We start from the raw sequence: 25,057 nt of genomic DNA, 5'->3' as shown, positions 1-25,057 counted from the left end.
TTCGTGTTCGAGGCCACCATGTCTTTTTTGTTCTTTCTATTTTTGTTTAACCTCTTTTTTTCTTTTTTTAACTCTGGATTATTATGCTATTACAATTATGAGAAATATTACAGACGATTCTACAGCGATAATTCTACTTGCCATATGAAGATTCACGCCTAACAGCATCACCTGAGCCGCCCTATTGGATCCACGCTTGCTGGTACTCCTTGCGCCAAATTTGTTATAAGTATTTTCTTTTTTACTTCGCATAATTCCGCTTTCTCTAGGAATTGAAACTCAGAACTTTTGGTGTAGAAACATTAATGAATCTTTAGTCAAACCACTGAACCAGAGGGCTTCCACAAGTAATCACCTTTCATGCAAGATTTTTGTTCTTTTTTTGCTTATGCTATACATTGCTACCTAAAGTTATCTTTATTTTTATCTTTGTTTTATCTTTCTTTTATTTTTTTTGTCAATGTTCTTTCTTTTATTTCGTATTAGTGTCTTCCAAGATAAATAATTTATTTTCGCTCACACACACACATATATATATATATATATAAATTGTATGCTAAAAATTATATTTATCAAACTTTTTAAAAACTGTTAGATTAAAAGTAAAATCTAAAATGAATAAATGTTTTATAATAGTATTGATTATTTGCAATGTATAATTAAATAATAATACTTAAAATGTTCATATACATAAATGACACATGTTAAATTATTTCCTAAATCCACCCTGACAAGTCTCGATGTGTTAAAATTGGTTCGAAGTTGTTGGTATTGGTGATTCGACTTCGAAAATCAAAATTGGTTCGAACACAAATTCGATTCTGGTTTTGAAGTCCCGGAAGCAGACGTCCGATGAAGTGATAACATGTAAAGAAATCACTTGGTTTAGTGGATTTAATTACAGCAGGCCCAATATGATGTATTTTTTCTAGGAATATCAATATCACCTCCGGCAACAAAACGAACCCAACGACGAGGCCTGAAAGAAAATCATCATTGAAGCCCCAAGCAGATCAGAGCCCAACCGCCTCAAACCAGGCAAAGCCGCCCGTCGGAATTTAACGCTTCGTCGCAACTGCGCCACAGATTTGGCCGGAAAAGTGGTTGTGCGCCGCCGCATAAGCCAGCATATCGGATTCTACATCTAAGTTAGTGGATTCTTTCACTTTCTCTATATTTTGTTTTTTTTTTCTGATCTTTTCATCTCCTAATACGGCGTCAGGGAATTGGATTTGAGTTACTTAGCAAATATTGCATATTATCTGGATAAATTTCCAGTCAATTTGATAAATGTATCTCTATCTGGATAAATTTCATTTTACCAGCTAACTTGATAAATGTATATCTTTTCATGTATTACCAGTTGAGAGAGAGGGAGAGAGATGTTTACTAATAATCAAAGACAAGAAGAACGTACTGGCAAAACTGGAACACCAAGGCTTCAATATCTACAGGTCTCTATATTTTCTTCATGAATGGGTTTAACTTCTACTTGTTCATAATCGGTTTGTACCATTATGCATCATGGAGATTGACCCGACAAAACAAAACAAAATGGAAAAGCTGCGTTTTTAGTTTTGTCTGCGAGATCCTTTTTCCGTGGGAAAAGCTGAGTTTTTCCTCTTTTTATTGCAGGAGCTTGTGAGTCAGTTTCAGAATGCAACTGATGAACGTATGACTACTTTAGTCTTAAGTATCTTCTCATGTTTTTGTTATAACATTCACAATGTATAAGACTGCCTTTGGTGCTTTACATCTATTGACATCGCGTTGCAGTATGATTTTGAGGACTGTGTTTGGCTGCATATGGAATATGAGATCACTTTCAAATCTTCTGCTAGGCTATAGTTTCTGGTTTTGTCTCTTACACAGTTAAGTCAAGCGTTGATATATTAATGTCTTCCACATGCAGATACTAAGGAGAGAATTGTAGCAAATTTGGCGAACTTTTCCTATGATCCTTACAACTACACCATCTTACGTCAGGTAACCTCGAGTTTGCTCCTTTTTTTTTAACCATAGATAACTCGAATTTGAACCCCAAATCTTGATGGTGTACTGGAGCAGCTAAATGTCTTGGAACTATTCATAGACTGTATAACAGAGCCAAATGAGAAGCTTGTCGAATTCGGGATAGGAGGAATATGCAACGCTTGTGCTGGTAAAACAAAAGAAAGCCTTTTATATGCGAATATACTCTGTTGATTTTGTTCTTGTCATTACTGATTCTTCAAACGCATGCTCTTTCTACAGAGCCAAAGAATGCTGCTACCATTGTTGAGGCTGATGGAATTCCTCTTATAATCAAATGTTTATCAAGCCCTGTCCGGAACACTGTGAGTACACAATGGTTATCGCCTCATTAAATGTCTTTAAAACAAAAGTAAAAGACTGTTTTGTTTCCTATTAGGTGAATTACGCGCTGGGGGCTTTGTATTACATTTGCGACTATAACAGAGCAACAAGGGAGATGATTCTGAGAGCAGAAGTACTGGATCTCATCGAGAGGTATGCAGCCGCTGAGACGGTCTGTGTAAGCTTTAGTAACCTGGCTAAGGCGTTTCTTGACAAGCATGCTCATGCAATCACATGAGAGAGATTCTGGAGCTTTTCCAAGTTTTGGTTTATATTGAGTTGTATTCAGCTTGAAAATTCCAAAGTTCTATAGCAAAGGGCCAAAACGTAAACATTACGATTGGTGTTTCGAGGATTTTGAAAGTGTTTAGTTGTTGTGTCTTTTGAAAATCTAGACGCGTAGTGAGGAAGTTTTAAATGTTGAATTGGTGTGAGTTGGAGCGGGATTTAGGATGGCCGTTCTGGTTAAGATTTAAGTTTTATTCGGATATTTATTCTGGAATCCAAGAAGTTAGAAAAAGAAAGCTCTCTCTCTCAAGCATGTGTAAGTTGTTTGGGATGATCAACATGTTCGCAGGTGGAGATTTGTGAAGATGAGAACACTTGTTGATCAAGCAAATGAATATCAAAAGCAACCAAGGTCTAACTCTCGTCAAGCTGAAGTTGGGTTGAGTTACTTTTATGACCACAAAGAGGAGCCTTGTCACTTTGTCATCTTGTGCATTAGATTTGAAGGTGTCTCTATTATAAAGAGAAGCTGAGAACGTGAGAGAGAGATTGAGCCACATAAATAGCTTAGAAGGGTGAGATAAACATGTAAGCATAAGTCTAATAGTAACAGGCCACCGACTCAGGAGGGAGGGCAAACAGTGCATCCGACGGGATCCACCCTCAAAACAATAAAATCTAATGATAAAAAAGGCTCCCAATTTTTTTCTTTTTTAAAACAAGGGTCCATAAATTTTTTTTTATCATCTATAATTCATAAAAGAAAATTTTTTTGCTCATGGGGCCAATGAAAAGTTAAGTTGGCCTTGCATAGCAAGATACATTAGAGTGAGTTCATGAGTGAATCACTTGTATTTTTGTAATTATGTTACACTTTCTAGTAGATTCCAAGCTGCAGCTTCGAGGAGATGTAGTGACCCTCGTTAATGAGCGCCAACACCTTAAATTGTATTTTTGCTCCCATTTTCTCGAACCTTTACTCCAAACTCTGTTATTCTGTTTTATGCAAATCTCTGTTTTGTGCCGTCTCTTTTTTAGGAGTAGTTAATCGGTTCATACAGTTCATTCATTTGTGACATTTATACATGTAGAAAACAAAATTTAATCAATATTATGTACACTTTGTTTAGACAACGAGCCGGTTCTCTCACAAACATAGCCTCCAAATTGAATACTAAAAATGTATCAACTCTATAGCTTTATCATGATGAATCAATGATTATGTAAAATCTTCTTAGTCAATATAAATTATAAAAAACCTAAATAACTTAGAAACTAATAACAAAGATAATTTCCTTATTAGCATTTTACCTTAACAAAATAAAACTCCACAAAAGCACAAACAAAGAGAAGCCAAAGATCATACAAATCGTGTCTTGAGCTTTCTCCCTCCTCTCTTTCTTCTCTCTCATATGTGTCTTCATCGCCATGTATTCCTCATACCTTCCTTTACCTCTTCCTCCGCCACCAGCATCTTTACAACATCTCTTCCCTTCCAACATCCCTTGTAAAATTACCAAACTATCCCTCCCTTTTAAACATTTCCCCTCAATGTCCTCTAGTTGCAACCTCACGTCCCTCACGTGCACTTCTCCTCCCACTTCCTCGTCCACCTCCTTCCACGTCTCCGCCGATCCACACGACACAACCACCGCAACCTCCGCCGCATTTTTCTTCCCAGCCGCCTCCGCCACAACCGTTGAAAATCTAATCTCTAAATCTCCGGTTAACCAGTTCCGCTTCGCCGAAACAGCCTTTCTGCTAGATATATTCGCCGCACGTTTCTTGACCGGGTCGATCAATATCCAGTTAAGCTCCATGCTCTCTTCCATGTTTCTCACCCACGCTTCGTAATCCCCACCCGGATATAGTATCTGGGTCTGAACCGATTCTTTCTCTTCGAGTAAATCGACTCGAAACGGAGCCGACAAGAACCATCCTGCTTTACCGTTCTCTGTCTCCATCTCCTGAACCTTCGAGTAGATTAACTCTCCGCTATAATAAAGGTCAACGGCTGAGATTAGTCCCGTGGTCGGTGGATCTTGTTTCTCCGACTCCCACGTGTATTCAGTGAACGGGTACGAGTCAGCGAAGAAGGAACGGTAACCAGAAGGGAAGGAGGAGATAGCTTGAACCACACGTGAATCGTTGATGCAAGGCCACGTGGCAGTGGCGATTTCCCGCCAGAGTTTCTGCTCATAGCAGAGAGTTTGGAGATAAGAGGAAGTTGACGCGGTGGAGGCTAGCGTCGGACCGTCCAGACGGGTCAAGATTTGGGTTTGGATGATGTCAGGATGAAGTGTTGAGATTGAATCACCGATGCTGCATTCGACGGATGCCATTTAGGAAGTGAGGGAGAAATAAATAAATTTTCGGGTCTTTTGAAAAAAAAAACTATAAGAAGATGTTAATGAAATTAGACAGAGAGATATATATAATGAATGAATCAGAGATATAAAGAGAATGATGAAGGAAGGCGATGGTTCAGTCAGTCAACCGTGGCTGTTTTTAGACTATTCTATTTCAAGGTGCATTATTCTCCTTATTTTTTATAATTTCTATAGATATAAATTTATACACACACATGTGTGAACACACATGCCCCATTTTCTTTTCAGAAAGGACTTTCTTTTATCAACTCTCGTTTCAACATTTATAGCTTTTTTTTCGTGGTGCACAAGATAAGGTTGTAATCGTTTTCTTTTTATGCATTATCTGTCATACGAAATATACAAACTCTTTTGTCAAAATAAATATTTATGGATTGCCGTCAGGACTCAGGAGTAGAAGGTGTAACCATCAGGATTTAGATTATAGTTTGATATTTGAAAAAAAAAAATCAAATATTTAAATGTATGATGTTTGGATCTGAATTTGATTGACAGATTTGGGATTCACCTTTTTTTTATTATAAATCATAATTCATTGAATATTTTATTTACTTTTGGAGTGTATTTTCATTCCATATTTTAGATTATGATAATAATTAATTTTTGGTTGATTTTGATTACCAGTTTTTGCTCCTATATATGTAACTCATTATTTATAATTAATGTATTGTGATAGCTTAAATTTTTATTATCTATATTTTTTAAAAATTATTATTTAGTCTAATATTTTTACTCGTTCTCTAATTTAATATTGTGTTAAATCAATTCCAAAGAGAGAAAAGACTTATCTTAGTAGAGAGGTCACGTAATCTCTGCAACGAATTTCATATTCCACGTTACTTTAATATTTAGATTGACTTTTCAAGCTTTTTGGTTTTGGTATATATGAGAAAGTTTCCCATATTTTAAACAACACATTTTTGATATGCTTCTCATGGTCGGTTAAAGGGGTTTTAAGTTAACCAACGTCAATTAATAAAATACGAAATAACTTTGATCTGCAATGTACTTCATCCGTTTCATTAAAAAAAGTTATTTTGGCATTTTATACACAGATTTAAAAAATGATTAAAATATATTTAGATTCTTACTAGTTATATTATTTAGTTAATAGTATATGAGATATATAAAATTAATTATAAGATCATGTAGTTTTTAATTTATATCAAGTTGAAAATAAGTATAAATTGCATTGAAATTTTAAAATAATTTTTGTAACAAATTTTTTTTTAAATTTTTTGTTTTTTTTTGTGAAATAAAGAGAGTAGTAATTAGAATGTAGATACGTAGCGTAAGTTTGCTCTGAAATAGTGATTAGTGCGTGAATTGTTAAGAAGGTTAAGTGTGATTTTCGTTATAGACTTTGGAACTTTGTGGGTATGATATATTATATATTATATATTATATTAATATATATATATAAGTATATTTTAGTGATTAAGTGATAATCCACACGTCTTTGTTGCTTATAGGTTCAACTCTTGTTGCGATTAATATTACTAGTGTACACGCGCTCTTTACCACACTGCTAATATATCTCGTATTTATATAATTTTCAATTGCAAATTTTTTTTACAAAATATTGAGAAGAAATGCAAAATTGGACTTCAATTGCAAAGTGAACAAAGAAATATATATATTAAAAAGGAATAAAATTATAAGAAAATAAAAGGAGCCAAAGAAAAAACATCAAAACGCAGCCTTATCCCAATGTCACCAGTCATGTGCTTTTTCAATCAAACCTAAAGACTACCAACTCTTCAATGTTCATCTCCTTCTATTCCATAAACGACATATTATCCTTCTGTTATGTTTTCTTTTGTTTCGTCTAACACAGTCTACTTTTTCTTCGTTGGCTCATGAAAATAAAGATAACCAAAGAATGGTTGAAAGGATGTGGACTGCGTATAAATATTACGATTGGGACAAGGTAGGCGGGCCTTATTGTAGTTATAGTTGATGTTGGACTACACAACGAACCAGACTTAAAATATTAAGGTTAGACGGGATTGCACGTTTGTGGATTTAGAAACGATATGGTCTACGTACGCCATGTATATTTTATTTCAAAACATAACCATTCACCTATACTGAAAAAGTAATGACTCAGAAAAACAACTTGTAACGACAGGTTACTAGACCAAATCTGATTTAATTTAATTATTATTATTAACCTAAGCCCGAGCCACCGTCTCAACACGGTCGACCACTAATCTGAACCTCATGAGCCGTTAGTTATTGTTGATGGGCATGTATCGTTGAAGGGGAGACAACCATCTATTAGAAACAAAATCTCTCATATAATAAACTGGAAATATATTAATTAATGCTATATAATATAGATAAATTAATGAGTATTTGTATTTCCTACACACAACTTCTTCTCTATTTGCATCCTATACCCTATTTCCCTTCAATTTTTCCCCCCCATCACTACCATTTTTCCCCAATTCAATGGTATCCCACTCTTTTGAGTATATTGAGCTAATTTGCTCAATTAATCCAGTTATCATCAATCGATTTTTAGATTAGAAGCTCATCTAATCTAACATAGTATTAGAGCCTCTTAGAGAAAAAGTAATCGTTCCAGTTTTAACTATGTCTTCGTATTGGGTAACAAGTAATGCCGCAAAACATTAAATAGTCAAATAAACAGGAGATATTCTTATTATGTTTTCCAAAACTTCACAGTTGTTTAAATATGAACAACTAAATTTTGGCTAGAAAGATTGGGTAAATCAAAGCGTTTGGCGAGCTTTGTTATACAAAAAAATTAGCCCTTAAGTCAGAAGAATGAGATAGTAGTTTGATAATTGTACTCTACTAGACTAGATAACTTGTCGATTTCAACATTTGCGAGTGTGGAAGAGAATAAATGCAACAAACGTCTGAACATAATTTTTCAGATCCTGAAAATAAGTGGGGGCTATTTACAAGGAATGCATTACTTGAATTTGGATGTTCGGTTATGTTACGTTATGTGGCTACACATCGCCATGTATCGTATCAATACGGAAGGAAGGACAAGACCACGACCCATTTTACCTAAATCCTGAAGATGGTACACATCTTCTAGAATAATGAGGTGGATTTTATCTAGAAGCAGATATATAAGTACCATGTGAAAATCAGTGCACACGCTCTCAACAGCTTCACAAAGAGTGTGTGCCATTGAGGCTTCCCTATATAAGTAGCGTTAGAGAGAGGCTGGTCCTCATTACAAACAAGGTTAGTACTCATGACTCACCTTGTTCCCGTTTGACACTGAACATTTTGCAGAGACAGAGTCCTGGAATAGAATTGATAGTACAAAGAAACTAGCTAGCTCAAAAGTCAACTCAGTTTCTGCATTTATCAATATTCAGAAATTCTTCAAAGGTGACGAATGAATAATTACGTTACATGTGGTGCCTTTAGTTGTGTAATTTCAAGAAGATGCCAAAACATGAAGAAACTTGTGAAAAGAAGAAAGAGTAAATTTGTCCAGAGAAAAAGAGAAGAACGAGTAAATATGAGGTAAAGAAGAAGCACAATCATCCACAAAAATTAAAGACTATCAGGTAAATGTAGGTTAGCCTGGACCTGGAGTAACTTCACATGATCATAGACTCTTGATAAGTCAGAGGCTTTCTCGTCTTTTTTTTTTCTTCTGCTGCCAAAACAGTAAAACGTTGCCTAACTTTCTGAAGTAACCACGTGTTGGCTGTTCGGAACCTCTTCCACTGAGTCAAAACAAAAGTTGAGACGACATTTAGCAATTCAATGAACAGGTACATGATTGTGTCTCAAAAATTTCACCTAACAATTAGCTCGTAAGAGAAAAGAGAAGTATCAGCTATCACCCACCTGCATGCTTCGGCTTGCTGTCTGGTCGATTCTGTTTGACCGCTTTCGTTGTGTCGAGGATCACAACCCTCCCGTCTACCAACTGAGATCGAAATAACAAAGATTTTCATGAATATTACGCAACATAACCAGTTCAAAGACTTGATGTTTCAGTGTGGTCGGATTATTCCAAGCAAATAGTTCCCATTATCTCTGACATATCTTGTTCTAATGCTCCCCCCGGGGATTCACAAATATTCATCATATACATTTCCAACCTAACATAGAAAGCTATATGTTCGAAAGAAACTGAGGTAATGAAGAAGGGAATTCATACCTGTCCGTTTAGTTCTAATAAAGCTTTTGCGGCTTCTTCTTTAGAAGAGAATGTGACATAAGCAAACCCTTTTGGCCTACACCTGACTTCGTCCATTAACACATCCACTGAAGCAACCAAAAAAAAGTTGAAGAAGAGAAAAGAGATATGTAAATGCAGTTGTGTCAAGAAACGCAAATGCTGTAGAGGTCTAAGAGACGGACCTCCAAGAACTCGACCATATTGAGAAAATGCTTGCGTTAATGTTTCTTCTGTGCTTGAGAAAGTTACCCCTGCCACAAACAAAGCATTCAATTTCAGTGACACAACATAAGAAGAAGCTCATTAGATCTGCCTGCCCTAAGCCAAAAGACGATGCTTATTTTACATCTAAAGTTTGAAACTTGAAGACCATACGGGGGAAATTAACACAACATAAAACAGAACCAAATCACAATAGTGGTCAGACCATATCTTCCACGAGATGCAACTTTCGATAAATTGAAAACAAACCCTTCAATTATAGGGGAAAGAAATCACTAAAAACATCGAAAGTTTGAAACTTGAAGATTGGTAAGAAAATTAGACAGACCCTTGTCTTATCCCTTATCAAAGCACTGTCCCTAAGAGTTCGTAATCAAAGCATACATGCAGTTTACAAAACAGAATCAAACCAAGAAATGAGAAATTAGATTGGTGGGAAGATGGATCAGATGAAACGAGAGAGACATAATGGAACCTTTGACGAAAAGCGTAGAGGAGGAGGAGGAGGAGGAGGAGAAGGCTCTGGAGAAGAGGAGAGAAGGGGTGTGAGAGCGATAGAGCAAATGATTCAGCATTTTCTGCCTGTTGCCGCCGGCGACTCCCAACTCTCAATTCTCTTCTTCAGGCTTCGGCCCACCGATTCTTCCCTGCATTGTTTTTAGTTTTTACCCCTTTTTTACGAATAATTAGATAATTTTGCTTGCATCTTTTTGTATTTATTTTGTTTATCCTACAATATATTTAAAGAGAATCAGTGATTTTGTTTATATAGGTGAAATTTTAGAAAATTCTCTTGTCTTGATTAGAAAATAATTTTTATTTTTATTTAATCAAAAATAAATAAAAAATCTAAAAGTTTTTTAATAGTTGTTGAGACATGCGACAAAAAGAACACATCAACAAAATCTTTTCAAGGACCAAAAAGCTCCTACTATACAAATCTTTTTCCACCTCTCACAACACTGATCAACCATAGTAAAAACCAATGGAATGTGAAAAAATTATCTGATCTGAGAGTGAGAGCACATGAGGATCATCATCTCATTCAGAAGATTTATCTTCCTAAAGCTTATATATGATGTTTTTCACTTAATAATATTTCAACCTAAAATTACGATATAAAATTTTCAATAGTACATATTCGAAGTAACAATGAATTTAGTCAAGTTTGTATTTAGTAATTTATCAAGTTTGTATTTAGTCTACATTTAGAGTCATTTTTATTCATATAAGAGATTGTTGGATCAATTATTTTAGTTAAATAAGCTTAAAAAATAATTGTGACAGTGTGACATGAAACGCCGTACGGGTCATGAGTTAAAAGTCTTTGGCTTTAATGAATAAATAATAAAAACCTATCATATTATAAAAAGCAATTTGAGTCATATATGTGTGTGTTCACATGTTAAGCTGATCAAAAACTTTAAGGTGACAGGCTCGGCTCGCCCCTCACACACACGCTGCCGAGCCCTTTACGCACACGCTGCCGCCGCCGTCCGGCTCGGTGTGGACGTGGGCGTGGATCTTGGTGAAGGGCCATAGGAATAAGTTCTTTTTGGGGAAATTAGTTTCAATTTTTAGCTCATGTTCGAACCAAAATAGCATGATGTTTGTGTTTAAAAGACACATAGTTTGTCTAAAAACGACATGAAGTATATTTGTTCGCCAAAGATCATAACGAGTCAATAGATGGGATAATTTGTGGAGAAAGTTTCTCAATATTCCACTCCCGATATTTATTCCACTCCCGATATTTCTGAGAGATTTTCGCTAACGTGCTGCAATAGTTTCGAAAATCAGCTCCTCTTCTCCTTTTTAAATAACTCGTCTCCTCCTCATTCACTACTCACATTTTGCACAAGAAAACTAGCAAATCTCTCAGCATAAATTTTAGAAAGTGTTTCGTAGAATCTTAGTTTGCAGAGACCTTAACAAGTGATGTATGAATCGTATTACATGATTGTATCATATTTAGAGTTAGGAAAAGAAAAGTATCTCGACTCCATATCTATTTATGAAAACGTTTTTAATATCAGTTTTCATTTAACATGATTTATATTATCATTTATTATTGACCTTCATTACATAGCCCATCTCTGATCGACTAGGAGCGCCTTGCGTCATTTAAAACATAGTAATTGGTGAACCATCAATTATCTATTCCGTACAAGTGGAATTTTTTTTGTAAAATATGTGTATGATTCTTTATCTTTATTCGCTAGGCTACACAAGTTTTTAAACCAGAACCTAAGTGCGGTTTTGACAACTCTGGCAAGCTTCTAACTCTGTGAATTTAAACATGGTGAAGATGTTTCAACCTGACGACTGCCTGGCCAAAAGTGCCTCTAAATAGGACGTCAAAAACGCGGAGTACGAGATTAATGATTATCATTCTTTTTGTGAGTTGATTGATTTACAACACAGTTCACAATACAAACCCGAGTTACACAACTTAACAAAAACCAAATCATATATCTTACTCTTTTCAAATTCACACAAATGAATATCAGAGCACACAGGAATTTAATAGGCACAAATACAAATTTTCACGTCGATCTCTTGAGAGCAAACGCAGAGAGAATGACGAGGACCATGAGAAGAGCTGCTGCAATGAAGGAAGCCACCACGGCGCCGCTGGTTCCTTGGCAAAAGTCACCGAACTGCTGGCAAACGGGAAGCCAGTTCGAGCTTGAATTCCCATTGTGCGCCAAATAAACTATGGCTGCAGAAGCAGATGCCGCTATCATAGTGAGGCCCATCATCGCCTGGACCACAGAAATCAATATACGTATTAAATACGGATGTGCCATATGTACTCAACATATACATATTCAAACCTTTGAATATATACGACCATATTCTAGACTATGCATTAACGAGTGTAATATAAGCCTTTAGAAAGCAGGGTTTCTGGAGGTTTTGATTGAAACATTGATTATATTCAGTGTTGGTTTTACGTTTACATTTTATAAAAACCTGTTTTTTCTAAACGGTAGACACTAAACTGAAACGAAATGAGGAACTCTCTTTGTGGTGGGCGTTTGCGTTTATTTTTTCTCTTGATTTTACAAAAGAAATAACAAGTGAACGTTTCTTAAATTTGGCTGTTGAAATTCTCAGCAATCTAACACATAAAAAATGTTACCGTGTCACATAAGACGAGGAAGAGCCTAGGTGGCACTGCGAGAGGCCGGAGGATACAGACAATGGAAAAAGGCAATGATAGGGTTAGGTAGCCGCCCACGATTGAGTTTACTACAACAAAAGATCTGCAAAACAGAACAAATAAATTAAGCTTCAAACAATTTCGATCGATAGTTATTTGTATTATTGGCATGATATTTAATAAGAGTGAACATTTTGAGAGCAACTTACGAAAGCGTTGGTAGATCGGTGTAGTCAGCACTGAACTGCAAAAACTGAGTAAAGAAAGGGAGAGTCTCTTCCGTGGTTGCCATCTTTGCTGCAGCGGCCATGGCCGTGATGGCTGCAATGAGTCTAAGAACAAAATCGACGATAGCCACGCCTCTTTTCCACCCAGGCATGCTCACCTTTTCTTGCTTATGTTTTTCCATAATTCGACTGTAGTTCATGGGAGGAGCAAACACATGAGCTTTGCCTTTTCCTTTGTCTAGCTTTGGCTTAGGGCTGGGCAAATAAACCGAACCCGAAAATCCGAACCGAATCCGATCCGATAAAAATGAATCCGAACCGATCCGAACCCGACGTAAATACCGAATGGGTCTTGTTTTGTGGTATTTTGGGTTATGAGTATTATCCGAACCGAACCCGAATCTAAATGGATATCCGATAGAACCCGAAACATTCAAAACCTCGAAAAGATCTTGTACCAAACATGATCTCAATTCCTAATATGTATCCAAAATACATTAAGAAATATTGAACATCTAAAATACTTATCTATTACATGAAGGTTGGTGGTTCTATTACATGAAGGTTGATGGTTAAAGATGGCCGTTGAATCTTGAAGTATTTAGATTTAAATTTTGTTTTCGTTAAACAATATTTCTCATTTCATGAGAATTTGGTTTTCGTTTTATGCTTTTATTTATTTGGTTTTCTTTTTATCAGTAAATATGTTTACTTTTCGTTTGATTTTGAATGATCACGGTTGATGTTCCTTATTTTTGAATCGATTTTACTTAAGTTTTGGTTACAAAATAGGTACAAATCAGGTATTCTAAAACTGGAGAACCGATTTTACTCATGTTTTGGTTATAAAATAGGTAAAAATCAGGTACTTTTAAACCGAAAAACCGATTGGGACCCGAACCCGAAAGTATATTGGGTTGTACCGGTTCTTTGAAGATTCACTAACCCCGACCCGAACCCGATAGAACCCGAACCGGTCCCGAACCGAACTTTCATATAATCCGAATGGGGCTGATTTTGATGAACCCGAAAAACCGAAACCCGATTGGATAAAACCGAAACCCGATTGGGACCCCGAATGCCCAGGCCTACTTTGGCTTTTGGACAATGGGTTCTTCTTCTTCTCTTCTGCTCCCTGCCTTTTCGATATCCATAGGAAATAACTGAGACTCAGAAGAAGACTAAAAATTAGGGTTGACCTTGCAAGTTGAATTTGGAAAATATTCAAAGGAGAAACTAGATATTCTGAGGATAATGAATCCTAAGTCTTGCATGTAGGATATATATGCATGCATGTCAGTTTAGTTGTTGAAGTGATGGAATAGGTTTGGGTGTGTATATTTTTTTTAATGTTTCAAGCAAAACTTATTCATAATCTTAATTTCACGATCTTTGTTTAGTAAAAAAAATATATAGGAGACGGCTTGCTCCATTGACATATAAAGCCAGATTGAATATTATTAGTTAATATGTGTCAACAACCATGTACCTTCTTTAACCTATACAATACACATATATACATAATTTTAAATTATACTTTTTGACCAGTACTGACTCTGAAAGCTGAATGTATACTTTTTATAGGATTAGGTTACGTTGAATTAATTGAAATTTGCTTTTAGGTTGCAATTATTAGGTGATGCAGAATATTAATTAATTCGTCTACGCAATTCTCTCAACTTTCATAGCATGCATGCTAGCTACATGAAAATTTTAACATTTCAAAAATAATAATATGAAAATTGTAACGCGACGACTATACTAATGCAAAACCAAAACCACTAAAATACATGTTTTCTCCATTTTTTCTAAATATATCAAATATATATTGATACTAACACATCCAATCCAATGTATTTTGCTATTTTTGTCCGCAAAATAAAAGAACTCTAAATATAAATAAATATTTTTTTAATAATAACTGTTTATTAAAAATAAAATAGGTATGATTAGAAATAGATTCTACTCTATATTCAATAATTAGGGGTATCCGGAGCTACGCGCCGAATTTTTATACAATAATATATGTTATAGTAATTTTGAACGATAGGTTTCAGGTTAGGTTAGATAACCTCTTGCGATTGAATATCGATGGAGAAGATTTGACGAGAAACCAATCCAGCCCAAAAATGTTTGTTTTAAAGAATTGAACTAAAACCTATCAAAACTTAATAAAATAAATAAATTATGCCACATGGCATGATCAGTGCCGGTCCTATAAAATATAAGACCAGAAGCAATTCTAAAAAATTGGCCGCTTTACTGGGGAATCGAACACAGGTTGGGGTAAGGGAGTTTGTAAACTTGAGATTTTACCACTAGACCTAGTGAAACTTTTGAAAATATGTGGCCGAAAATTAATTTATTATAAAGCGGCCGGAAGCCACGGCTTCCTTGGCTTGACCCAAGGGCCGCCTCTGGGCATGATTCTCCCTATAGACATAGCCAAGTCTACTTTATATATTAAGAAGTGAAGAGTAGAAGGTGGGATTACTGGGTCGTCTTGATTGATTGCTGATATATGGTGTTTTTCACATCATTGTATAGGTGTTTTTGTATTGATTCGAGTCCATAATCCGAGTCAGTCTAGTCCTTTTTGATCTTTTACAGGTCTGGAGTTGGTAGAAGAATGAAGAGAGCATGCTTGAAGAGAAGCTGTCCTTTTGGAACATTTTGCGGAGAACACTCAAGACGAACAGTCCCGAGACTGTTCTCTAGCAGAACAAGCATACGGAGTGATCCCGAGGTTGTTCCCGACAAATAAGGAAGCTTCTATTTTCGGGAATTAAGGCCTTGTTGCCCTAATTTCTTTTCTACCTATTGGCGCCTCCATATAAAGACGCCATCTATCCTATTTTATTTCTTACGCTAGTTTTTTACAAGAGAACTATTAGCTTTTGCGATCTGCAACTTGTAAGGGAGAAGAATCCATTCTCTCATAGAGAAGACCTTCTGAACCCTTGTTTACTACTCTTATTATTATGCAGTTTCATTCAGGATCTATGTCTTTGATTTCTTGCATCATGATTGAGTAGTGATCTAGCTCGCCTAGGGTTTTTAGGGTGTTGAAATATGAGCTAAACATAGATAAGCTATTCTTGATTATTCTTCATCCATACTATTCATAAAGCTTTCATTAATCTGATCACTTGATGTTAGATCCTAAGTTTATCGCCTAGCTAACCGCTTAGGAGATAGCTTGACATGTATTGAATGAGCTTAGTATCCCTAATCAGCGAAAGTAGATATTAGGGTAGTAAGTGAACTGATCGGACCTGTCCTCTAAGGCTTGCAGTCGTTTCTCATCTCAACGACAGTTAGATGATGGGACCGACCAGCAAAGAGATCACCACCACGACAGTGGGGTGTTCCAGCTGAGTGATCCGAGTTCTAGAAAGCACTGCACCGCGCTTGAATAATTGTTTGGCTCTCGCTCAACACCCAATGAAATACCCTAGGCTAGCTTCTTGTTAAATTGAATCAACCTCTAGTTTACTTGTTTTCTGCGCCACCAATTGAATTGAAAACCATTTTCTTCTTAGCTTGATATTGAGATTTATAAGAGTAAAGTGTAGACTGGTCCTCTGGATTGAATCTAAAGTACTATAATCACAACTGTTAACTTGGCAGTAGCAAAGATTCATATTTAGTGTATCAAGTTTTGGCGCCGTTGCGACGGGGACCAGATTTTTTTACCTCTACTTTTCGGTTTCATTTTAAGTCTAAGATATCTAACTCGCCTCTGTTTCTTTGTCACAGCTAATGATCCAGGTGCATGACCAGTAGACATACTCGGAGCAACGCCCAAGGACCATTGCATCAGCTTACCAACGAAGAACTAGCGAGATTAGAACGTCAGAACCGTCAACTGCCTAGACCTACAAGCACCAACATGGGTGATCATCAGGATGATCTTACTGCTGCGTTTGCACTCATGCAACAACAGATGCAGCAGATGCAGCAAACTATCCAAGCGAACGCTGCAAACCAACGGAATGCACCGGAGGAAGTTGATCAGATTGGCCAAAGGAATCTCTTGCGTAATCTACCTGCTACGCGATCCGCCATCAACCCTCCACCTTGCACTAGACAAGACTTTGAGATCAAGCCCGCCTTGATAGGTCTGGTGCAGAGGAAGATCTTCAACGGACTTCCTGCAGAAATACCGATGGACCACATTGAAAATTTTGAGAAGATGTGTGGGTTCACTAAGGCGAATGGAGTACCACCAGATTACATCAAGTGTACTTTGTTCCCTTTCTCTCTCGATGGGAAGGCTGCTCGCTGGCTAGATTCCCTACCAACTGGATCGCTCACCACATGGGAACAAGTCAGATCCGCTTTCTTGAGCCACTTCTACACGAAATCAAAGACGGCAGCTCTGAGACAGAAGATCGCCACCTTTAAACAGCTGGTAGATGAGCCGTTCTGCGACGCATGGGAGCGATTCAACGTCTATCGCAGAGAGTGCCCACATCATGGTTTTGAAGAAGATTATCTACTCGGAGTTTTCTACGATGGAGTAGGTTGGGAGTACAGGAATGCTTTAAACTCAGCCAGTAATGGAGATTTCATGACCCAATCCACTCAAGGCGCTTTCGCGCTAATTGAGAACATGGCCTCAAGCTCAGCTGACAGCAACCGAGAGACAGACCGCACCCAAAAGGTGAACAGCATCGACAATAGCAAAATAGATGAGCTCTCTGCCAAGGTCGATCAGCTGATTAAGAGTAATCAGAACCATGTCTTCATCATGGAAGAGTCTCCTCAGGATAAAGGAACCATAGACGCTACATCAGAAGCGGACCAGGCGACTGAGGACCACCATGAGGTTAGCTATGTCAATGGGCAAGGATGGCAGTTTAAAAACTATCACCCGAACCCTAACGTGAGGAACAACCCCCACCTGTTCAACAACCCTAAACCCGATGGTAACACAGAAAATGCTCAAGGCAACCAGGTTCAGAACAGTGGCTACCAACGGGGGTATGGAAATCAAGGAAGAACCTTTGTCCTCAGCCCAGCTCAGAATACTCAGTTCCACAACCAGAAACAACCGACTAACCAGCAGCCTGCACAGCCTGCTCAAACTGCTCCACAAGACGAGATGAAGAGTCTTGCCAATATGATGAGCCAGCTGCTCCAAGGACAACAGATTCATGGAAAAGCACTGAATCAGGTCACAAACGACATCAATACCCGAATGAATCACATGTTCAATGACCTGAGTGCCAAATATGATAATGTCTCGAGCCATATGAGGCAGATGGATATTCAGATTGCTCAGACTGCTGAGAGTGTGAAGAGACAGCAAGGCACTCTTCCTGGAAAAACAGATAAAAATCCCAAGGAGTGTAATGCAGTCGCGCTTAGGAGTGGGAAGCAGTTAACTGATCTGGCACCCAAGAGATTCACAACAGCTGAAAAGGGGAAGCAGAAAGAATCAGAACAGCCACCTGTAACCGCACCAGCAGACGAGGAAGAAGCAGAGCTTCCTGTTAAACATACTCCGACCACTACAGAGCAGCCTACTGTGGTTGTTCGGCCAATGGCAGAACCTGTTCCCACCCGTGACTATGTGCCAAAGGTTCCGTACCCTGTTCCTGCTAAGGCCACACGCAAGGACAAGGAGGAGATGAAATGTAGGAAGATGCTGGAAGACTTAACAGTCAGACTCCCTCTCATGAGTGCAATCCAGATGATGCCATCCATGAGTAGCTTTGTGAAAGGACTAATTTCTGGAAAGATAACCGATGACAGTGAGTTCATGGTAGTCTCTAAAGAGTGCAGCGCTGTTCTCCAGAACAAAAGGATCAAGAAGCTAGGTGATCCTGGAAAATTTGTCCTTTCCATCCAAATAGGGAGAACAGTCTTCTCGTGTTCGCTAGTCGATCTGGGATCAAGCATCAACCTCATGCCGTACTCTGTGGCTAAGCGCCTAGGATTCACAGATTTTAAACCTACCAGGATGTCCCTAGTATTTGCTGATCGATCAGTGAAATCTCCAGTCGGAATCATCGAGGATATCCAGGTTCTGGTTGGGAACACACTTGTCCCTGCCGATTTCGTTGTTCTGGAACTTGAGGAAGAATCAAAGGATCCTCTGATCCTAGGCAGACCATTCCTATGCACTGTCGGAGCTATCATAGATGTGCGACAGGGAAAAATCGACCTCCACCTAGGAGACATTGTGATGAGGTTCGAGATGAATCAGATGCTCAAGAAACCTATGCTAGATGGACAAACCTTCACTGTCCAAGAGGAGGGTGATCCGCTGGAACCGAGTGATCAGATGATTGAGGAGATCCTAATAGATGATCCGCTGGAACTAGCTCTGACTAGAGCTGAAGCAGAACAGAATGTCCAGAACATCGACGCTGATGGGTACGCCAAGATGTTGGACTCCGCCAGAACCATGGAAAGATTAGTGGCATATCTTAGTCTGGGGGAGAACAATGCCTCAGACTCATCGAGCTCGCCTGTTCCACCAAGTAGGAACAATGACCCGTGGAGTGAATCCAAAGCTCCAAAAGTCGAGCTCAAAACACTCCCTAAGGGGCTCAGGTACGCATTTCTTGGACCAAATTCTACATACCCAGTAATCGTAATGCTGACTTGAACAATGCTGAAACTGCTCTTCTCTTATGCGAACTTAGGAAATATCGAAAAGCATTAGGATATTCCCTAGCTGATATACCTGGCATTTCACCTGATCTGTGCATGCATAGAATACACCTAGAAGATGAATCAATGACTTCTGTAGAACATCAGAGGAGGTTAAACCCAAATCTGAAAGATGTTGTAAAGAAGGAGATAATGAAACTTCTAGAAGCTGGTGTAATTTATGCGATTTCTGATAGTAAGTGGGTTAGTCCTGTTCATGTAGTGCCTAAGAAAGGAGGAATCACTGTTATAACAAATGAAAAGAATGAATTAATCCCTACTAGAACAGTAACTGGTCATCGCATGTGCATTGATTTCCGTAAATTGAATGCTGCGACTCGCAAGGATCACTTTCCACTTCCCTTCATTGATCAAATGCTTGAAAGATTGGCTAACCACCCTTACTATTGCTTTTTAGATGGTTATTCAGGTTTCTTTCAGATTCCCATCCACCCAGACGATCAAGAAAAGACGACGTTCACATGTCCTTATGGAACATACGCCTACAGGAGAATGCCTTTCGGGCTGTGCAATGCTCCAGCGACCTTTCAACGCTGCATGATGTCAATTTTCACTGATCTAATTGAAGACATAATGGAAGTTTTCATGGACGATTTCAGCGTCTATGGGAGCTCCTTTAGTGTCTGTTTGTCAAACTTGTGCAGGGTTCTGAAGCGATGCGAGGAGAAGCATCTCGTGCTGAATTGGGAAAAATGCCATTTCATGGTCAGAGATGGGATTGTTCTAGGACATAAGATTTCAGAAAAAGGCATCGAAGTGGACAAGGCAAAGATCGATATCATGATGAGTCTGCAACCCCCAACTTCAGTGAGGGGAATAAAAAGCTTTTTGGGACATGCTGGTTTTTACAGAAGATTCATCCAGGACTTCTCGAGAATCGCAAGACCACTCACTAGACTGCTCTGCAAGGAAACAAAGTTCGATTTCGACAACGAGTGCTTAGCTTCATTTCACACGATCAAGGGAGCTCTTGTCAGTGCACCGGTTGTCCAACCGCCAGACTGGGACCTCCCTTTCGAGATCATGACGGACGCGAGTGACTTTGCAGTGGGAGCAGTGCTTGGACAGCGGAAGGATAAGAAGCTCCATGTGATCTACTACGCGAGCAAGACACTGGATGAAGCTCAATGTAGGTATGCCACCACAGAGAAGGAACTCCTGGCCATCGTCTATGCTTTTGAGAAGTTCCGATCATATCTGGTTGGGTCTAAGGTGATAGTCCACACGGATCATGCAGCTCTCAAGTACCTGCTTACGAAAAAAGATGCCAAACCGCGGCTCCTGAGATGGATTCTCCTCCTTCAGGAATTTGACCTGGAAATAAAAGATAAGAAGGGGGTAGAAAATGGAGTAGCGGACCACCTTTCCAGAATGAAAATAAACGATGATACAGTGATTGACGAAGAACAACCAGTGGAACACGTCAGTGCGATTGGTCTTTGCTACAGAGAACCACCAATGCGCATAGAAACAGCTTGTTCTACGCAACTAGAGCAGTTTGTGGCAACGATCCAGAAGCAATATCCTGATCTACCGTGGTTTGCTGAGATTGCAAATTTCTTAGCTGCTGAAAAGGAGCCTCAGAAGTTCACGGGGAACGAGAAGAGGAAATTCTTAAGAGAGGCAAGGCACTAATTCTGGGATGAGCCTTATCTATACCGACAATGCAAGGATGGGATCTTCAGACGATGTGTTCTGGAGGCTGAAATTCCAGGGATCCTACACCACTGCCACGGATCTTCCTACGCTGGACATTTCGCCACATTCAAAACAGTCTCCAAAATTCTCCAAGCGGGATTCTGGTGGCCAACAATGTTCAGAGATGCTCACGCTTTCATATCCAGATGCAATGCATGCCAGCGAATGGGCAGTATCAGCAAAAGGAATGAGATGCCCCAGAACTACATATTGGAAGTTGAGGTGTTCGACTGCTGGGGGATAGATTTTATGGGACCTTTCCCACCTTCTCACAAAAACGAGTACATCCTAGTTGCAGTCGACTATGTCTCCAAGTGGGTAGAAGCAATTGCTAGTCCGACCAACGACGCACGAGTTGTAACCAAGATGTTCACCTCCATCATCTTTCCAAGATTTGGAGTACCTAGAGTGGTTATCAGCGATGGTGGAACTCACTTCATCAACAGAGTGTTCCAAGGATTACTGAACAAGAACGGCATGAAACACAAGGTTGCAACCGCCTATCATCCTCAAACGAGTGGCCAAGTGGAAATTTCCAACAGAGAGATCAAGAACATTCTGCAGAAAACAGTCAATACCACGCGAAAGGACTGGTCCATCAAGCTTGACGACGCTCTCTGGGCCTACAGAACAGCCTATAAGACCCCATTAGGGACCACTCCCTATCATCTGGTCTATGGCAAGGCATGTCACCTACCTGTGGAACTTGAGTATAAGGCAGCTTGGGCTGTTAAGCTGCTTAACTTCGATATCAAACCTGCTAAGGAGAGGCGAACAATTCAGATCCATGAGTTGGAAGAGATTAGGCATCTGGCCTATGAGAGCTCCAAAATCTACAAAGAAAAAACCAAGGCATTCCATGACAAACGGATCATCAGCAGAAGCTTTGCTCCGAATGATCAGGTCTTACTATTCAACTCAAGGATTAAGCTGTTCCCTGGAAAGCTAAAATCCAGGTGGTCAGGACCTTTCACCATCAAGGAGGTTCGCCCCTATGGAGCTGTCGTGTTGCTGGACACAAGAGGAGGAGAATTTGTTGTTAATGGGCAGCGCCTCAAGCCTTACCTTGCTGATATAACAATCGCTGAAGGTGTAGAAATACCCTTAAGTGATCCCCTTCAAGCCTAATCGGCTCACAAAAGTCAAGCTAGTGACTGAAAAGAAGCGCTTGGTGGGAGGCAACCCACTGGTGAGTGTAAATATTTCTTTTATTTCTAAAAAAAAAAACTAACTTGCAGGAAGAAAATCGAGCACTTTTCAGGGAAGTTCACTTCTCGCAAGGCTTATCAGTCACAAATCCGAAACCCCACTCTGCGTATCATTGCCAAGATCGTCTCGAACATCCTATTCGCAAAGGAACACACCTCCAAGGTCACAAACGGAGAGCTGCAGGTTCTATACACCGGCATCGAGGATGAGATCCGTAGAGACAGAGTCATACCGATACAGACTATGAAAACAAACCCTGGATTCCTTCTCATCACGATGCTCTCTGAGCGCAAGGATTCCATGGTCCGAACGGAAGACAAGAAAGATCGCTGCGGCAGTGTTCTCACACCCTTGTTCAAACGCTTCAACATCGACCTGGATTCCTACACGGTTGTTCCTGAGCTTGAGCACATTGACACCGCCTATTTGATCACGTGCCACATCCTGCGCGACGAAAGCACATACAAGTTCACAGACAAGGACGGGATCACTCTCTACTGCAAGCTCCCTCTTCCAGGGTTAACAGATTTCACAACCTTGGATAACATAGTGTTCTTGCCAAACGCAGAACACTTGTGCGTCGACCCCCGAACGCCAATTCCAGATGAGAATGCGGCAGGGGATGATGTGTAGGACATAACTCCACCTGCTGATGGTGCTTACGACCTAGAGGATCTCACGGATGTTACAGATGACCACGCCTACAGACGTTGGATGGTTGACTCCCAGAAGAAAAACAACAGCCTCATGAAGAGGATCCTCAGAGCACTCACTGGAGGCTGCATCAGAAGTCAGGATGAGCAGACGACACAAGGAACAAGGCGCCCAGGCAAAGAACCAGCGGGCACTTCAGCTAGAGAAGAGAGACTTCCGAGGAACCGGAGAACAGCCGGCCACTCCGGCAGCGGCGATTCAGACTGAGTCCAAACGGACTATTCCTATTCCCTTGTTTTATCCATCTGAACTATTTATTTCCCTGCTATTTGTTTTTGGTTTGGTGTGTTTTAGCCTTCTCCGATTTATTTTCACAACCAGGGATGGTGTGAAGTAAGTCTGGGGGAGAAACTCTGTACGATTTCCATGTTTTTATTGAGTCAGTCCCTAGGATCGAGTCAGTCCAGTCAAACTTATTGTGGTAATCAGGACCTTATTTTGTGATGATTTCTTAACCACCTCGTGCTTTAACCTTCTTATTCAGTGACCTTAGCAGTGATGAAAGACCCACACATGGACCTGGAACACCCTGACTTATCTCATTTGACACTCCAGAAGTTCTCCACCGATCAGGTTACACTGGGTAGACTCAACTCCACTATATCTGAACCTAATCTGGACTTTAATTCTTCTTGTTATGGGTACTAGATCAGGGAAACGAGACCTATACTCAGGACTTCTTATCCTTTTTATCCATCTTGCTGTTCCTGAGTAGCTAGCTCATCTTTAGCTAGTTCCCACCTTGTACCTTAGCCTTCGTTCCAACTTGAGGCATTTGTTTCTCAGTGTTATATGTGCAGATATGTGCAAAAAGGTTGGAGAGGAAAGGATCAACGCAGCCTTTACTCGTTACTGCTGCAGAAATTCAATCAGAAAGGAGAACAAGCAGATCAAGGGACCAACTGCTCCATGACCAATGGATCGTGCAAGTATAGCAGAATGATGCGAATCAGATCCACCAGTGGCCTTCTCAAAATCACATGCTACCTCCTTCTTCGTCACCTCATCTCTACTTTCATGCCATTTGAAAAAAAAAAAAAAAAAAAAAAAAAAAAAATTATTACCTTTCGTTTTTGGCATTTGATGATGGAGAAGGAGATGAGTTCGAGGGAACATGAGCCACTGGGAAAGCCAAGAAGGAGTTCAGGCTAATTTTCGGAGAACATAGAAGCGGGCAAGCAGAGCAGTCTGATGACTGTTCCAGAACAGAGAGCAACCGTTCGAAAGAGAGCAAAAACGAGTAGAGGCTGTGGACATCAATGGATCCGTTCTCTCTTGCCATTTTGTGCGATATCCTGCATCCTCTAAGAAATCGGTAACCCCTAAACACTCTCAACTCCACCATTAAAAAGCTTGTTCCATACCTAGACCGTCCACCCTGAGTAGCGCCCATGACAAGAAGCTCACGAAAATTCTAATTGAACAAATGGAGTTTGGTCTCGAAAGTGTCGCTTTTTCAGGTCAAGATGTAGAGTAAGGAGCCGATCTGTGAACAGCGATCAGGGGTTTCCAGTAAGTGTGTGTGGTTCTAATCAACTGCTTGTATGGTTCAGAGATTTGTGGTAAGAGTATGGTTGCTGAGAATAAGCGAGTTCCCACACTTTCAAACTTTTCTCCTGTTCTTGATACTTGCTTTGTTCGAGGACAAACAAGGATCTAAGTCTGGGGGAATTGATATATGGTGTTTTTCACATCATTGTATAGGTGTTTTTGTATTGATTCGAGTCCATAATCCGAGTCAGTCTAGTCCTTTTTGATCTTTTACAGGTCTGGAGTTGGTAGAAGAATGAAGAGAGCATGCTTGAAGAGAAGCTGTCCTTTTGGAACATTTTGCGGAGAACACTCAAGACGAACAGTCCCGAGACTGTTCTCTAGCAGAACAAGCATACGGAGTGATCCCGAGGTTGTTCCCGACAAATAAGGAAGCTTCTATTTTCGGGAATTAAGGCCTTGTTGCCCTAATTTCTTTTCTACCTATTGG

At 39.4% G+C, this 25,057-nt stretch overlaps 4 protein-coding genes and 1 non-coding gene across 5 annotated transcripts; 1 reads left to right on the top strand and 4 right to left on the bottom strand.

The window, feature by feature from the left end:
* The first annotated feature begins 917 nt into the window (after positions 1 to 917).
* On the top strand, positions 918 to 2,849 carry LOC106443721 (armadillo repeat-containing protein 7). Its single transcript, XM_048775907.1, has 7 exons — positions 918 to 1,148; positions 1,364 to 1,454; positions 1,636 to 1,672; positions 1,913 to 1,986; positions 2,068 to 2,161; positions 2,254 to 2,336; positions 2,411 to 2,849. Exons 2-7 carry the CDS (start codon positions 1,383 to 1,385, stop codon positions 2,591 to 2,593), a joined length of 543 nt encoding a protein of 180 aa, XP_048631864.1. The 5' UTR covers positions 918 to 1,148; positions 1,364 to 1,382; the 3' UTR covers positions 2,594 to 2,849.
* A 953-nt stretch (positions 2,850 to 3,802) lies between these two features.
* Positions 3,803 to 5,181, bottom strand: LOC106438419 (F-box protein At2g27310-like). The gene has a single exon (XM_013879567.3). It carries the CDS (start codon positions 4,923 to 4,925, stop codon positions 3,891 to 3,893), a length of 1,035 nt encoding a protein of 344 aa, XP_013735021.2. The 5' UTR covers positions 4,926 to 5,181; the 3' UTR covers positions 3,803 to 3,890.
* A 3,114-nt stretch (positions 5,182 to 8,295) lies between these two features.
* Positions 8,296 to 10,110, bottom strand: LOC106438434 (small RNA-binding protein 11, chloroplastic-like). The gene is made up of 5 exons (XM_013879585.3): positions 9,854 to 10,110; positions 9,339 to 9,407; positions 9,136 to 9,242; positions 8,820 to 8,901; positions 8,296 to 8,695 (listed from the first exon to the last, which is right to left on the bottom strand). Exons 1-5 carry the CDS (start codon positions 9,951 to 9,953, stop codon positions 8,649 to 8,651), a joined length of 405 nt encoding a protein of 134 aa, XP_013735039.2. The 5' UTR covers positions 9,954 to 10,110; the 3' UTR covers positions 8,296 to 8,648.
* Positions 10,111 to 11,769: 1,659 nt separating this feature from the next.
* LOC106438426 (casparian strip membrane protein 3) lies at positions 11,770 to 14,018 on the bottom strand. The gene is made up of 4 exons (XM_048775906.1): positions 13,864 to 14,018; positions 12,754 to 13,026; positions 12,524 to 12,647; positions 11,770 to 12,143 (listed from the first exon to the last, which is right to left on the bottom strand). The coding sequence occupies exons 1-4, from the start codon at positions 13,923 to 13,925 to the stop codon at positions 11,925 to 11,927; spliced, it is 678 nt and encodes a 225-aa protein (XP_048631863.1). The 5' UTR covers positions 13,926 to 14,018; the 3' UTR covers positions 11,770 to 11,924.
* Positions 14,019 to 17,149: 3,131 nt separating this feature from the next.
* On the bottom strand, positions 17,150 to 17,256 carry LOC125607742. Its single transcript, XR_007338812.1, has one exon. It is a non-coding gene; the product is annotated as a small nucleolar RNA R71 (small nucleolar RNA).
* Between the last annotated feature and the right edge of the window lie 7,801 nt (positions 17,257 to 25,057).

This window comes from Brassica napus, chromosome A3, assembly GCF_020379485.1.
Source record: "Brassica napus cultivar Da-Ae chromosome A3, Da-Ae, whole genome shotgun sequence".
Lineage (NCBI taxonomy): Eukaryota > Viridiplantae > Streptophyta > Magnoliopsida > Brassicales > Brassicaceae > Brassica > Brassica napus.
This window is presented reverse-complemented; position numbering and strand designations above follow the sequence as displayed.